Source organism: Ursus arctos, unplaced genomic scaffold (assembly GCF_023065955.2).
Source record: "Ursus arctos isolate Adak ecotype North America unplaced genomic scaffold, UrsArc2.0 scaffold_2, whole genome shotgun sequence".
Lineage (NCBI taxonomy): Eukaryota > Metazoa > Chordata > Mammalia > Carnivora > Ursidae > Ursus > Ursus arctos.
In genome coordinates, this window is record NW_026622874.1 from 34417476 (window position 1) to 34434414 (window position 16939).

General features: G+C 36.0%; 1 protein-coding gene across 1 annotated transcript in view; it reads left to right on the plus strand.

The window, feature by feature from the left end:
* Positions 1–1215: 1215 nt before the first annotated feature.
* The window catches only part of CRB1 (crumbs cell polarity complex component 1), a 159253-nt gene continuing 143529 nt past the window's right edge, over positions 1216–16939 (plus strand). The window contains exon 1 of the mRNA XM_026480462.4: positions 1216–1264. Coding sequence (XP_026336247.4) covers positions 1216–1264 — 49 coding nt within the window. The remainder of the gene's footprint in view (positions 1265–16939) is intronic.

Sequence of the window (16939 nt, forward strand, 5' to 3'; positions counted from 1 at the left end):
TTTCTCATTTTTGGTGATTTTCAAAAATTATCCTTAATTGTATTAAAATATCATATTTTGAAAGTCAAGTGGACAACAAAAATGAGTTTTTAGTTATCTTTTAAATGTTACTGCTCATTTCAAATAAATAAATAAAATATTAAAAAAAAAAAAGGTGGTGCCTGGGTGGCTCAGTCAGTTAAGTGTCTGCCTTTGGCTCAGGTTATGATCCCAGGGTCCTGGGATTGAGTCCTGCATGGGGCTCCCTGCTCCGCAGAGTCTCTTCTCCCTCTACCCCTCTCCCCTGCTCATGTGCATGCACGTACTCTCTCTCTCTCTAATGAATAAAATCTTTAAAATATATATATTTATATATATCTTCTTGGGAGAAACAATTCAGCCTATAATATTTACTGTGAATAAAACTCTGATATTTGATGAAACTGCTTGATCAATACCTCTTTTATTGGGTAAAATTAACTTCATATACAAATTGAATTATAAAAGGATTTTTAAAACGCGGTAAGTGGTCAATACAGTGTGCTCCTATTTTGCTCCTATTTTTCATCTTTCTTTACACTATACCCACCTTTTACACGTTCAACCTTCTGGTTTGAATTGAGCGCTCAGAATTTTCTCCTTCATAGATTTGCCCTATGAAATTAAGTTAGTGTCTGATTAATACTGAGAGTTGGCACTAGAATTGGGGATAAATGTGTTTCCATATTTTCTCAGGACAAATAGCTTAGCTCTTTACCTAAATAAATGTTCATTACTTTAAGCTGTTTTTCTTTCAGAGATTATATTTGTTACTTGGGGCACCAAAAGATTACAGTGCCTTTCATTATCAATTCAAAACACGGATTATAAATTACTGGGCATGCGTTATTTGTTGTGTTTATTAACATGCCATTCTTTATTTTCCTCTTACGTTTTCGCTATAACAGTGAAATCAGAGAAGGAAAGTCACTGAGTCATCTAGCACTAGATCTTATTTGTTGATATTGTTAATACTTCTTAATCAATCTTCTAGAGTTTCTTTCCCAATCTAATAAAAAGCAGTGATTTTTCCAGTTTTACAGCAATATGTTAGGTAGGTTGTCCAATATTCCCTAGCTTTTCCTTTGTTCTCAGCAAAGTTCTATTAAATGGAAAATCCAAGACAATAATAACAGTAAGGGACACAGAATAAGAGAAGACACTGTGGTAAGAATGGGCAGGACTATTTAGAGCGGAATGGTTTTGGCTGCAACCGAAAGTTTCTTGGTTCTAGAGGGAAATCAAGGTAAGATTAGTCATCCCTAGCCTCAAGACAGGATAATGAATAAATGTTAAAAGTTTTTAATTCAATCACTTCATTTATTCCACAAATATCTATGAAGTCCATATGACTGATACTGTTCTAGGCTTTGAGGCTGCAGTAGTCAACAAAGAGACCATAATCCTTGCTATTGTAAATTATTGTGCAAATAAATAAGCACAATATGTAATTGTGAGCTGGTAGTAGTGCTTTGGAGAAAAGCAAAGGATGAAAGAAAGAGAGCAGGTGAGACGTGAGGATATCTGGGTGAATATTTCGGCAAAGAAAATAGCAAGTACAAAGGTCCTGAGGCAGGAATGTGCCTACAGTGTTTGAGATATTGCAAGGTGTTCAACATAGCTGGAGTAGATTAAGCAAAATAGAGCAAAATAGTAGGAGAGGTTTCAGTTATATATGTCTATTCTTACAGTGATCCTACACAGTAGCTATTCTGAAGCCAATTAAGACACCTAAGGCCAAGATAGCTCATGTAAAATATTTAAAACACAGTTACAAGGTGATAAAATTAAGATTTAAACTCAGGTCTGTCAGGTTCTAAGCCTCATACTAGTTCACAAAAGCCAAAAGGTAAACATTCAGGAATTTTGCATGTCTCTTATTAAACCACTCTAATTTGCAATGGTGGAAGTAATTGCATTGGAGAAATTTTGGCAAACACAACAAATCAGGAGGTTTTTTTAAAAATTATTATTCCTAGATAATTATCTATTTCACCTTTAAAACTTTTCCAAATTAAAAGCATTTACAGTTTCAACTGCTATCCCACTCTTGTGACTAATTTCTGCAGAGGCAGGAATTGCTCATCTGTAACCTAGATTACTCTCACTGTCGTCTTTTTGGTTCTTTACATAATTATCCTGATAATTCCTGATGAATAATTCTTTTCTCTAAATTCAAAATTCTTTAACCCTTTAAAATAAGCCTACTGTAGGCAAATTAGTGAGAGCAGGCAGCTAATGAGATTGCGTCTATGGTTCAATCTCAGGACAGTTCCGTCTGCTTCACGCAGAGACCAAGTCTATTCAACAAGTAATGGTCTGGCCAGTCAGTGTCAGATCTGTAGTTCTGAGCACAAGGAGAGGGAGAGAAGGAAAACAACTCTTAGCAAATTGAGTATCACTTTTGGAAAAAAAAAAACCCGTGAGTTAGCAGCAATAAGTAGATGAATTATTGTGATTTCTTATCTTTTATAATTTTAGTTATCTTTCCTTCTAAATGTAGTTGAAGAACAATTATTTATATTTTTAAATACACAGCAGCATCAATTTTTAAATATGTAGAGTTAGGACATTCAGATTCAGGCCCTGGTCCATCATCAGTTAGTTGCCTGTCCGTAAATGCATCATTTAAGCTCATACGCCTCTAATTTTCCTCACTTGTAAAATGAAGGGGTTAGATTATATAATTACCAAGTTTCCTTTGAGATCTACATTTTAGGATTCCATGATTATTTTGAATAATTGAATCAGAGTTTCATAAGCAAAGGGTATTTTTAGTAATCTCACCCTGTATGAACTACCTTTCACTAGGTTATGTTGCAGCAACAAAGTCAGCATTTGAATGGTTTAAAACAACAAAGGTTTATATTGTGTTTCCATAGTACAGTTTGACTACAGCTCTACTTTATATGTCTTTTTCATTTGGGGACACAAGTGGAAGGGACAGTCCCTTTCCAGGAAATGGTGTTTTCTGGCAGAGGGAAAAGAGCAATGGTAGAACCATGTAAAAGGTCTTAAATCTTTACCTCATATGTGACTTACATCACTTTGGCTCACATTTCATTGTCCGAAGCAGGTCATATAGCTAAGCCTGATGTCACCGGACAAAGGATGTATTAAGGCAGAAAATATTTGAAACAAATAATATAGTCTGCTCCATTTTTTCTGTTGTTTCCAACTTGCAGGAAGATATTTTTAAACAAATTTTTTAAGTAACCATGAATATTCGAAATGAATGAATAATAAGATGAATAATAAAAATTTAAATGACATTGACAAACATTTCAACACATATTTATTAAGCAGTTAATATGAGTAATGTGTTGACTATAAAAAAGATGACTATTGTCCGGGCATATCCATACTATAGTGGAGCAGACAGGTGTGTAAAGGCTGTTCACACATTGTCTAAGGGAATAATCACACTTTGAGATATTCAAATGTCCGTGCACTGATCTGGGCGTTCTTTCTAGATGTAGAGATAGAAAATTTAGTTCAAAAAGTCAAACTAGTCTTATGATGTGAAGAAATGTTTTCTGAAAGGAAATATAATCAACTTGCCTTGAAATCATTGGCCCTAATAAAATTATACTTTGATGTTAATTTCAACTCAAATTTAGGGAATAGCATATATAGTTTGTATGTTATAAATTCCTATTTCTCTTCATCTTCATTTCTTTTTTTAAGATCTTATTTATTTATTTGAGAGAGAGCTTAAGCGGGGGTGGGGAGCAGAGGGAGAGGGAGAAACAGGCTCCCTATTGAGCAGGGAGCTGGATGTGGGGCTTGAACCCAGGACCCTGAGATTATGACCTGAGCCCAAGGCAGACGCAACTGACTGAGCCACCCGGAGCCCCTTCATCTTCACTTCATTTATCATTAGAACCTTGAAAGGAAAAACCGTTTCCCCCTCTACTTACTACCTTACTCATACCCAACACTTCAATACTCCTGGCCACCAAATGTGTGGGTTTTCCTAATTCTCTGTGGATACCAACTGGCTGTCCTATAATTCAGTTCAATTCTGACACTATTTACCTGGCGTCAACGCAAACCCCACAGATTAAGGGCTCTGTCTCACCAGACCTCCCACCCCCACCATCCCCACTTCATACGCAAGTCCAGGTTATCACTCATGCTTCTGACAGACTGACTATAAATCAGAGGTTTCCACAACCACTTTCTCAGGCTTGATAAGTTGTTAGAGTGGTTCACAGAACTCAGAAAAAAAAAAAAAAACCAAACAGCTTGCTTACCAGATTATGGATGTATTGTACAAGGATACAGCTCTGGAACAGTTAGATGGAAGAGATGCATAGGGGAAGGTATGGAAGGTGGAAAAGGGTGCAGAGCTTTTGTGCCCTCTCCAGACACCGCCATGTGTTCACCAACCCGGAAGCTCTCCAAACCCCTTCGGTTAGGTTTTTTTGTTTTGTTTTGTTTTTTAATCAAGGCTTCATTACATGGTCATGATTGATTAAATCATTGACCACTGGTGATTCACTCAACCTCCAGCTCTTTTCCCCTCCCCAAAGATCTGGTGATGGGGTTGAAAGTTCCAACCATCTAATTACACGGTTGGTTCCCCAGGCAAACAGTCCCCACCCTGTGGCCATCTAGGTGCTTTCCAAAAATCACCTAAATAACGAATAGTGTTGTGCTTAGGCTCACTACAATTAACAAGACACTCCTTTCACCTTTATTACTCTGGAACTATTTCAGAAACTAAGGACAAAAGACCAAATATTATAAAAATGATGCTCCGATGGCTTTTAGGAAATTATGAGTTTTAGGAGCTGTGTGCCCAGAACTAGGGATGAAGACTTATTTCACAATATCACACACCTCTACCAGAGGTTGGTTAAAAAAAAGAAGAAAAATAAAAAGCAAAACTTAACATTTTGGGTATCAGTGCCTAAAAATTGCATCAAATACACTATTATAAGAAGCTATTGTTAAGAGATACACAGAGTAAATTACACATATTAAGTTTATTTGAGAAAAAAAATCTATTTGAATCAGGCAGTGCCAAATGGGAAATGGTTAGGAGCATTTCTGTGACAAGAGGTAGGGGAAGGACTGTTATGGAGAGCAGGTGGAAGCAAAGTAAGGCCAATGCTTAAGCTGTTGCTTTTACTTAGGAAAGCCTAGTGGGCTGTTTGTGATTGGTTGTCCTTAGGTTTTGATTTCTTAACCTTGAGGCGTTATAGGTACAGGTCTGGGTTTGTTTACGCAGGCTTGTTAAGGCATTAGGGCCACTTCAGTGTAATGGCCTCCATGTTTAATTAATACTTTCTGGACTAAAAAGCCTTTAATCTGCCTGTTATATTACTGACTATATCTTTACATTTTCTTCTAAGCTAATCATAAATTAAAGAATTATTTTCTCTATTTATAAACTTAAATAATTATAGAAGTAAATAGAAATCTTCTCCTAACTAACCTCATTATATCTAATTTATTTTGCCTCCTGGCTTCCTTTATGGAACACTCTATGGAGCACTGAAAATAGGGTATGTATGTGCATTTAATTTTCTGCTCAGTGGCAGCAGCTAGCTGACTAACTGTTGGAACTGCTTGAGGTCCTGAACTCAGCCCTAGAACTAAGGAGAAGTTTGCATGAGCTTGCTGCTTTCTCTAGGCTTGGAAGAGCAAGAATAGATGCAGATAGTGTCCATATAGAAGGACTCAGTGTCAAAAGCAGAAGCAACTAAGCCCTACCCTCTTATCCTCATATTCCTTGTGTTTGGATCTAATAAATCTCCAGGATCCTGTTTATTTTTAAATTAGGGGAGTCGATAATTCCTACTTTCCTTGGATGTCAGATACAATTAAACTTTGTCACCCATCTTCTCCAGGCATTATACTGAGTAGTTTACATAGTTTATCTCATTTAATACAAAGCTCGTGATAAAGATAATTATTCTCGTTTTGCCTAGAAATCTAAGGCTTAGAGGGGAAAAGTAAAACCATTCACTAAATAGTTCATTCAAATATCTAGAAATTTTTTTTTTGTTTAATGTACTTTTCAATATAGCCATATCACACATTCAGAATTTGGATATATTGATTCCAGTATTCACGAGACCTCTTAAACATTGCACAATTTAAAACTTTTGGTCCCCCAGAATTATATAGCCTTTATATAGATATTGTAAAAGAATTCTGCCTCCAGACTTTTGGCTTTATGAAGGAAAACATTAATGTAAATATAACTGGCAATCATAAATCGGAAAACGTAATCAAGGGAGGGAGATGCAAAGGGGAAGTTCATCAATTAAGCCTGTAAATAAGTTCCATTTATAAGTAATGAGCTACAGCTTAAGTCATGAGAAAGAAAGGTATTAAATAAAAATTATTTATCGTGTATACATTGATGTGAAATGCTGGGATCTGGGAGCGAACAATCAAGAAAGAATTCTTGAGCCATCTTTGGTGCAGAAAAGGTGGTTTTATTAAAGCAAGAGGACAGGACCTGTGGGCAGAAAGAGCTGCACTGGGATTGTGAGGAATGGCTGATTATATACTTTCAAGTTCGGAGGGGGTTGGAGATAGTGTAAGTCTCTAAGTAATTTGGAAACAAGGTTTCCAGGACCTCGAGGGGCTAGCTGTTAGGATAAGGTCACTTACTACTGTCTAATAAACCCTTAGTGACGAGACATATATTGGTAAGTCATATGCTTGGAGGATGATTGCTAACATGTATCTTGGGGGGTAGAGATAAAGAAAGTTTCCAAAAGGATTTTTATATGTTAAAATAGACTTCCAGGATCCTGGAGGTGGGGCTAATGACAAGCTAAGATTGCCTTTTGCCCTTAGCAAAGTATTCACATTGCACCAGTTGAGTTCCTGGAGGAAGGTCACTCTGCCTGTCTCAAGTACTTACCAATGGGCTGTAAGTTGTAAGGAAATTTAATTTTTTGCTACATTTCTTTTGCTTTTGTTCTCCACATCATTCTTCACCAGTGCATGCGCTACAAGTATAATCCCAAATATCAACATACTGTATATCCTCGAAGAGAAATTTGTTGTGAGAATAATGACAGAATTTCAAAGAACCATGAACTTGAGGAATAAACTGGCTTTAAAAAAATCCAAATACCACACTGATCATGTTTTCTACCAGGCACATTTCTCTAAGGCATTTTTATTTACTCTAATAGGTAATCATTTTTTACTTTAATATTGGAATTGCTTAGAATATAGATTGTCATAAAGATATATCTCATTAATTCTTAGAGTCAATTATAGTCCCTGCCATCAATATAACCATTTGTTTTTTAAATGAAGGGTAGTTTTCATGTTCTTTTTCTTGTAAATATTTCACTGAATTTTCTTATTTAACTCTACTTGTTTTTGCTATTTTATGGCATAGCTTAACCATGTCTGGTAAACTATATCAGTGAGGTTTTGTGTACAGTAATGTTTTACACAATTTAATGTGTAAAATAAAACCATGGGGGGTGATTTAAGTGGTGGATTTTTATGGGTTCCAAGTCCAAGTGTTATGATTCAGTTATTCCTGGGTGGGACCCAGGAGTCAGTTTTTTTTTTTTTTCAAACAAGCCCCACCTGATTCTGATGCATGTTATTTACAGACCAGACTTTAAGAGACACTAATCCATAGTTTAACAAAATAGGAGCTGGGAGATTATTGATTCTCAAAGTGTGGCAAAGGCGGGTATGAGGGAAGAAGTGGGGGAGAGTAGGGGAGTAATGGGTAAGAAAAAGGCAGGAAGCAACCAAGGGCGCAGTGCATTTGGGAGCTACTAACAGAAAAATGCCTCATTGGGGAAGTGATGTGAGATAAGGGGATGTGGGTGTGGTCCATGTAGGGACAGGCTTTAAATGTTATAATGAAGAGTTATACTCTTGTCAGAATTGCTCAAGTGTTTTCACATCAAGGCCCACAGAGAAAGGGTCGTATATGCTCACCGCACTGGCCCAGTGTCAGGCCTGCTGACAACCAAGGCTGAGCACCTGGCGCCTCCTGCAGCCCTGGCACTCCTGTAACCTACTCTTTGCATATATATTGGGGAGAGCCACTAAAGAAGATGGGAAGACACTGAAGGGCTTTAAACAGGAGTGCTGAATGCTCAGCCTTGGCTACAAGGAGGATGTACTAAGGAGGTGAAAGGTTGGTTGTAGGTAGAGAGGCTTAGCATAAAGTGATGGGGACCTGAAACTGTGTGGTCATAGCAAAGTGGAGGAACCAGGGGGGACTTAGAATATTTAGGGGGAAATCAGCTTAGCATTTGATGAGAAATGAGTGAGAGGGAAAGGGAGTATAGTGAATGATGATTTCCAAGCTTCTTAATCTTAAATGGTATGACATCATCTCAAATAGTAAATGCAGGGAAGAATGCAGGCTAAATACCTACAATTGAAATTTTTATTTTGAAATATAATGGGGACATTTAGGTGAAGATGTCCATTAGGCAGTTGGAGATACCTTTCCATAGTTCAAGGGAGAAACCCAATTAGGAGATGAAGATTTGAGTCCTCACTTGCTAATAACTATCATTGAGCCCATACTATAGACTATTTACCATGATAGGAACAGAAAAAGTCTAGAGAGAAAGTCTATAAAAATTTTTTACATTATGGATCAAAGCCTTAAATATGAATATTCATGTCTAATGACCCAGTAACTCTTCTAGGAAAATAATAATTGAAAATGAGGGCAAAGATTAACATGCCAAGGTAGCCATAACATTTGTATATATTGAGAAATTAGAAATAGCCCTAATGAAATCAATCAAACACATTTGTACTAAGAAAATATTTGAAACATAAATTGTGTTGCTTTATGCTCTAGTATCTAGAGTTACTTTCAAAGATAGAAACACAATCCAGTAACCAAAATTAAATTAAAGCAATTTAAATATTTTATGGGGTCTCTTAAATGCATGGAAATACAGAATATAATTCACACAAAAAAACTTCAAAAGAAATACTCTTTCTCCGTTTTTATGTTCTCAATATCTCTTGCCACTTCCCCGGGTCCAATCTCTCAGCCTTCCCAAAGATCCCTTTTCTTGAAGGCCTCATAAGTTACCCCTACTTTTTTCCTCTTTAAAACAAATATCAACCCTTTCTTATATAAGTCCCCTGTCTTGGATTCTCAAATCTGCTTCTCTCTTTTCCCACTGTATTAATTTTACATCAGAAGAACCCAGGGATAAAGCTGGCAAGGATAAAACAATTCATAGAGGTTGGAAGAGGGGTAGGGAAGATGAGCAAATAAAACCAAATTTACTCTAGAGGGCAAGGAAAGGCGGAAAGAATTCAACACTTACACCAAAGTTACCTTTTGTCTCCCCAAAAATATAAGTGAAAAAAAAAAAACACCACACAGAATGTCAAATTGTGTGTGATGCACAACATAAGTGTGATGTAAAAAAAAAACCAGGTAGGCAAAAAATCTTTAATAGTCATAAAATAGAATATCATTTATACTACATTTTATTTAAAAATAATATAGATATTCTAACAATAAATTTTAAGTCACAGAGCTCCTGCTAAGAGGAACTATTTATAGACAAAGATATTAAGTAAATATTTCCTATTTTTAAGATGCAGAAAATAGATGCTTATTAGAGAGAAATCAGTTTTGAAAATATGTAAGAAATGAGAAATAATTTCAATCATAAGCTGTATGACCTTGACCTGTTTTACTTAAACTATATTTTCTCATCTGAAAAATGGAAATGGTGATTATTTCTAACTGCATTGGAGTATTGTGAGGATTAAATAAAATAATATGTGTGACACATTCTGTTTTACCAGGAATTGCGGTCTTATCTTCAGACTGACAATCAAACTCAAGATTCACAGTAGGCTTCATCAAGCACTAAGGTTGGTTATCTTTAAGAAAGTTTACAGGACAAGCATCGTGGCACACACAACAACGTAGCAGTGATCTTGTGATCCCTAGGTATACAGCTTTGGATATCCCAATCATTCTGCACACTGGGTGTGTGTAGTCACAAGGAACAAAGTTGACTGGATACAACTTCAGCTCAGGGAAGCCATCAGCTCTGAGGTCCCTTCAGTTTTTATATTGAGCCATATGCATGTAACTGTTTAGTCAATCTCCTCAGGTTTATGCAAATAGCCCCCACACTGCAGGACAGCTCCATTTCACTCGTTCCCAATCACTCATTAAACAGACTTGACAATGAGTTTCAAGTGCTTGGTCTAGTACACAGGACTTTCATTTATCTTGTATCCAACATAGGTAATTTATAACCATACCTGAGTTGCTGCTGCAAGACTAAAGGTCAAACCTTCAGGCATGCCTGACTCTAAGGAAAAGGCCAAAGAAACATCTGTTAACCCTTCTTTTCCAGTATGTAAAATGCTGAGACACAGTAAGCAAATAAAAACCTTTAGTCACTGCATTTATCCTTTAAAAGCTGATAGATCAAGTGTTCATTATAATACCATAATTGTTTCAGAAGGAGAACAAGGGAATCTACTGCTTGGTTGGAATCTTCTCCTCTTTGATAGTTTTTTGAAATGATCATTGCTAAAATCGTTGCTAAAACCTATGCCTCTGTCACAATCTTTCACTTGTAATAAAATTTAAACTTACTCTGTCCTTCAAGTTGTACTGGGTTGCAGATTCATGATTATCATAGAAGACTTTAAAAATTCAGTGTCAGAGATTGAGGGATGATGACAAGATGTGGTCTTGAGAGCTGGTTGCTGAAACAGCTTGGGGATGAAGGCTACTGAAGTGTGAGGTAGTCCCTAACTGTGAAGGATTGTTCCTATCCACACTGAAGTCCCTCTGGAGTGGGAAGTTACTAGATGGTAGTTGGGATAATTGTTTGTAGGGAGTGAAAAGGTGAAGCTCCATCTGTCCCAACGGCATGGCTTCTAAGAAGATCATGCAAGAAAATGATAGCTAAGCTACCTTTAATAATAAATGGCCATGATTTTGGGGGTCAGAGAGTAAAAAAAGAGACCGTGGAGAAAATCAAGGATGAGGGAAGAGATTGGTCAACTTGGCAGAAGGTCAACTCCACAGGAAAACAGCCAGCGAAACATTCCTCTCTGAGGGATGTACAAGGGACTAGCGACAAAAGTGTCGAATTCTCCATTTTAACTCATCTGTGTTACTGCATCTTAAAGCTTCTCTGTGTCTCCAAAACTTCCATGAGATTTTATGACTTTTATAGCCTTGGGGAGTGGAATGGTGAATAATGGTGAAATTGAGCTATCAACAGGTATAGTGTGACTCAGACTTCCCTCTCTGCCAAGGCCAGTGTGATGGGAACAAGAGTTTTTTGAGAGATCATAGTCCAGAAGTTTGAGGTGGTGACTGACCGCAAAGTGAGGAGTAGCCCATGGTGGTAAAACACTTTGTGCACAGGTGGAGCACAGATGCATGACTCAGGAGACAAAGCTGCTCCCATTTCACTGCAGGAAGGTCATGCCAGGGGAAAGACACATGCTGATTAAGTAGTGAGGAGAATCATCTAGATAGAATAGAAACTTTCTCAATAAATTATAATTTTTAATAATTATAAATTTAATTTTGCTTATTCTCTGAATTAGAGGAGAATATTTTTGATATATATAAAGTTCTCTTGGCTCTCGGTGTACTTCTAGGACTTCTTAGCCAGTACTGTAAAGTCAGAGTGTTTTGTTAGAATTAATCTTCAGTGTTATCATATGTTATTAGTGCCTGAAGACCACCTGCATACCTTGGATGACCTCTTAATGCACCATCCAGGCTTATAGAGAAATCACTGACATCGTTCTTATTTTTAGTATTATAATTTGATAAAAATTTTATTTATATATATAATTTAAAACAAAGCCATATGGTCATCAAAAAAATTAAAATTTGATTCGATTATTCAAGCACATGAATCATTTTCTCTGGTCCAAGGGTAAAAGGAAAACTACTTTGAATTCTATTAATTTTCTTCATAGAGTATTGGACATTTATGAATAAAAGTTCATAAATACCAGAAAATTCTCAAAGTAAACTTACATTGATAGATTATTGTGTAATAGTTGTATGCTTCTGGAATTCCAAAAATTCACATTGTATCACATTGTATTCACATTCGTAGGTCACAGGACAAGTAAAATGAATTTCTGGAATATAGCCTGAATAAGCAGGAGTTAATTAAGAAATAATATATTATGGTATATTATATATTACATTCTATTTTAGAATCAGAAAGGCAGAGCTTGATAATAAAGAGGCTGAATTTGATAAACCCCAAATCGGAAAGGTATCACATAGGTGGTTCTAGCCCTTGGAACTGCAGAATATCTTCATCCTACTATAACTAGCCTAATATACCCAAATAGTCTGCTGCAGTACCTGAAATTTTCTCCTCAGAGTTTATTGCTTTTGTTAGTTAAGACTTCACAGAAGGTTTGTTTATTAAAAGGCAATTCTATATTAATCCACCAATTCATCAACATAGATTTACTTTCAGTTTATTAACTCAGAGACGTGAAGTAGAGGACCTAAATAGATCAACTGTGGAAGAGTTTGGAAAAGTTTTTAAGCATGTGAAATTGGTTATGGTGGCCCCTATAATGGGAATCCTGATTGATCCCAATGCAGAATGGGTATGCTGGCTTTTTACTGTGAGGAACAGAGGGACTAAAGAAAGACATTGGAGATAGTAACAAGGCATGCTAACTTTACCTATGGCTTGCCAAAAAAAGGAATCACTCTGCTCATGAAGGAGAAAGAAATACAACTAATCAAATGATCTACCTGGAATTGCCTTACTTCTTAGTTATATAAACTTAGATAAAAATGAGCAAGAAATCCATTGCATTTAAAGGTCATAGTCTGAAGGGTACTTCTACTTCTGAGCAAACGGAGTAACAGGGACCGGAATTATCATCCTGTCTGAAGCAATAAAAAAATTGACAAAATACATGAAACAATGGTTTTCAAGACATGGGCTATTAGGTAATGGACAATCCTCCCCAAGTACTGGGAAACAAAGAAAGCGAGCCCTACTATTGCTTAAGCTTACTATCTTTATAGAGTTTCCAGGCAACTGCATAGGAAGGGGGCACCTGGGCTGAGCTCAGTAAATTACTGAATTGAAGGGGAAGTTGAATGTTTGAGGACACACAGACAGACAGAATTCACTAAGTACAGAGTATTAGAGAAGATTTCTGCACAGACAGAATACCTGAGATCTGCAGAAGCTTCCCCTTGAATATTCAGCTGAGTTCTGATTAGCTCATACATGTGATGAAACTACCCAAGACCTGGAAAAGGATATGACCTGAAATGATTAGAGGTTATAGTGGCCAGCACTTACAGAGGGCTGATAGCAGCACCTGTACTTACTGGCCAGACCAGATAACCTCATGATTTATAGGACACTGGATAGAATAAACAGGGTCTTGCTCAGTATTGGTGAATAATTAGCTCTAGACTCAGCCTACTCTTGTCTTGCTTAACAAATCTTAAAAGTAAATAGGAAACAGATCAAACTATTTCCAAATAACTGCATCTTAGAACACGCCTCAAGAAAATACATAGGAATATAAAAATAACCAGCACTTAACAATGTAAAATTCACAATCAAATAAAAAAGGCATTCAAAGAAACACGAAAATAAGACCCAAATGAGGATAAAAGTCAGTCAATAAAAACTGATCACAAACTGACCCAGAAGTTAGGATTATCAGATAAGGGCATTAAAACAGGTGTTATAACTGTATTACAGATATTTTAAAAAGTAAAGTATAAATATGGTAGATATAAAAAAAGATTCAAATCAAACTTAGATTAAAACAATATGTGAAATGAAAAGTATATTAATGATAAATTAGACATTGAAGGAAAGATTAGTGAAATGAAGAAATAGCAATATAGACTATCCAAAATTAAACACACAGAAAATAAGGATTAAAACCAAAACAAAGTAAAACAAACAAAGAGGCAAAAAAACAACAACAACAACAAAAAAAAGAGCAAGTGAGCTGTGGAACAACTTCTGAGGTCTAATATAGGTGTAATTGGAGTCCTTGAGCAAGGGGATAAGAAGAAAAAATATTTGAACAAATGATGAGCAACAACGACAACAACAAAACCCTCAAAGAACTCAATATCCCCTTCCCCCACAAAAACAAAAACCCCCAAAACATCCCAAGCATAAAGAAAACCACACAAAAATACATCATAATGAAATTGCTCCAAATAAATGTCAGAGACAATCTTAAAGGCAGCCAGAAGGAAAAGAAGGCATATGACATATAGAGGCACAAAGACAAGAATGAGAGCATTTCCCCCTAGGTAAAATATAACTGGTAAGGCATCTCCTGGCAGGTTGATTATACCACTTTTAATATGGAGGAGATTCATTCCAACTGAAATGGACAATTATTCTACATTTGGCTTTGTTTCTCCTACCCACCATAGTTATCAAAGCAACACAATCCATAGACTCCTAAATGCTGTAGTCACATCATGCTATTCCATACAAAATCATTTCTATCTTTTCTGATTGCTATTCTATCTTATATTGGGAATATTGTTGATGTTTAGTATTATAGTGTAGTTCATAGGTTATAAACTGTCAGGATAAAATTCTGACTAGATGTGGAAAGAAATGTAGTAGGCATCCCTAAGATGGCCCACAATGATCTGCCCTACCCCACTCCACTCATGGTATTCATGCCCTCGTGAGACTCCTTCTCCTTGAGTATGGACTGAAACTCGTTCTTACGGAACAAATAACACAAAGGTAATGGGATGTCTCTTTCGATATTAGATTATAATAAACTGTAGCTTCCACCTGGGGTGCTTACTTTTGTTCTTTTTGTGCGCTCTGAGGGAAGCTAGCTGTCATACTGTGATCTTCCCTACGGAGGGGATCACATGGCAAAGATTTGCCTAAGGCTAACAGGCAGTGAGGAACTCAAGCCCTCAATCCAAAGATGTAAGGAACTCAACTCAAAACTACACTGGTGACTTTCGAAGCAGATTGTCCCCTTGTTAAGCCTCCAGATGAGACTGCAGTGCAGCCCCAGCCAACAGGATGACTATAACCACATGAAGGACCTTGAGTTGGAGGTTTCCAGCTAAGCTGTGCCTAGATTTCTGACACACAGAAACTAAACATTAATAGATGTTCGATGTGTTAAGCCACTAAGTTTTGAAAGTGATCTGTTATAGGACAACAGATGACTACTACACTCAGAGATCCTAGAATTGGAGAATGTTGTGTCAAAAATGCAGAAATAGGAAAATTAAAACCGCAAAAATCAATAAATAGTATTTAGTTAAGAGTTCATGGTACATATAAGACAGTTCATGGACTTGGAGCTTTTAAGTTTAAAGACTGATGAGAATCTCCAAGGTATGATATTACAAGAAGGTTTATAAAGTGAAAATGAGGATGTTGTTTAACCTTTATAATGATTGATTATTACAGGGGGGGTTTCCAAATTGCAGGGGATTGGTTAAAAATGGTAATCTTACACCATTTTTAGGAAGATGACTTAATTTTCTTGTATGATTATCAGAGACATTTACAAGAAATATCCTGAGTTTCACTTGTTTTTCAGAATGAGTTAAATTAAGTTTCACTTATGTGGTTTTCTTGCTCAGGGAATTTCCAAGTCTGGTCTCCATTCTATATTTAACATCTATGAATGATGAGCACATGAAGGGAGAGCGTTCTGGTGTTTTTTTTTTTTTTTTTTTTTTAAGAAGGGTTTTATTATATTAGGTGGGAGTCTATTGTTTTATTTTTGAAGTTTGCATATGGAGCAATGGTGCATATTGATGACCAGTAGGCACACATAGAATTACATGATTTTTGCTATCCAAAAATTTTGAAAAACCATTTTTATATTTAGGCAATTTGTCAATTTGTTTTATCTTCTCAAGACAAAAGTCAGACTTCTTGATAACTAGAACATGGGCATGAAATCTAGATTCTGCCAATCAGACAGACATGCATGAAACTTGGATTTGGAAGTGGCAACTCTGTTCAGTGGAACTGGTATAATAATATTCTGGCAAGCATGATGATAGAACTGTTTGTTAAGTTGGTGGAATTCTGGCATCTGATACTGAACGTAACTGAGGCCAAGCTGCAGTAGCAATGGAGTTTCCTTTAGAGAAGTCCTTGTGGTAGGACTGCCATTTTTCTTGGCTGCACGCTTCAGAGACAGGATGTCTGACTTTCAAGTGAAGCTCTGGACTATCCAATATTCTTTTATAAAATTCTTTTCTGTGTAAAATACCCAGAGAGGATTCTGCAACTAAAATCGTTTTCCCATAGATTATAATTTGTTGAATGTCCCATTGTTTTCCAGCGACTTGTCATTTTACTTCTACATACGTATATATGTACATATGTATGTACATATGTATATATGGTTCTAAATGAAGGCTCTTCATGGTTTCATTCTTCTTTTATCTACACCTGCACCAATACCACAATATATTATTAGAAATTTTTAAAATGCTTTACCTATCAATTTTTAGATTACTGAACTAAAAGTCTTACATGGTTGGCAAAGGATTTGGAAAATTATCTTTGTAATTTCATCTACTTTTGGTCTTTCTAAGCTTTGTTTTATGTGCATACAGTATGTTCATGATTATTGTATCTTTCCAGTGAGTTGTCTCACTTGTAATTATTCTTTTTTATTCCAATATATTTTCTATAAAGTCTGTTTGGTATTAATTTAGGTATACCAATTTTATTTTGGTTTATAATTTTTCTGGAGTGACCTTTTTATTCTTTCATTTCAACCTTTCTGTATCATCACATTTAGGGTAATTTCTTGTACATGAGCTATAGCTAAATTTTGTTTTTATATCTCATTTGAAATTTTAAATCATTTAAGTGGTGATTTTTTTAGTTCATGTATATGTATGATTATTAATATATTTGCATTTGTTTATATC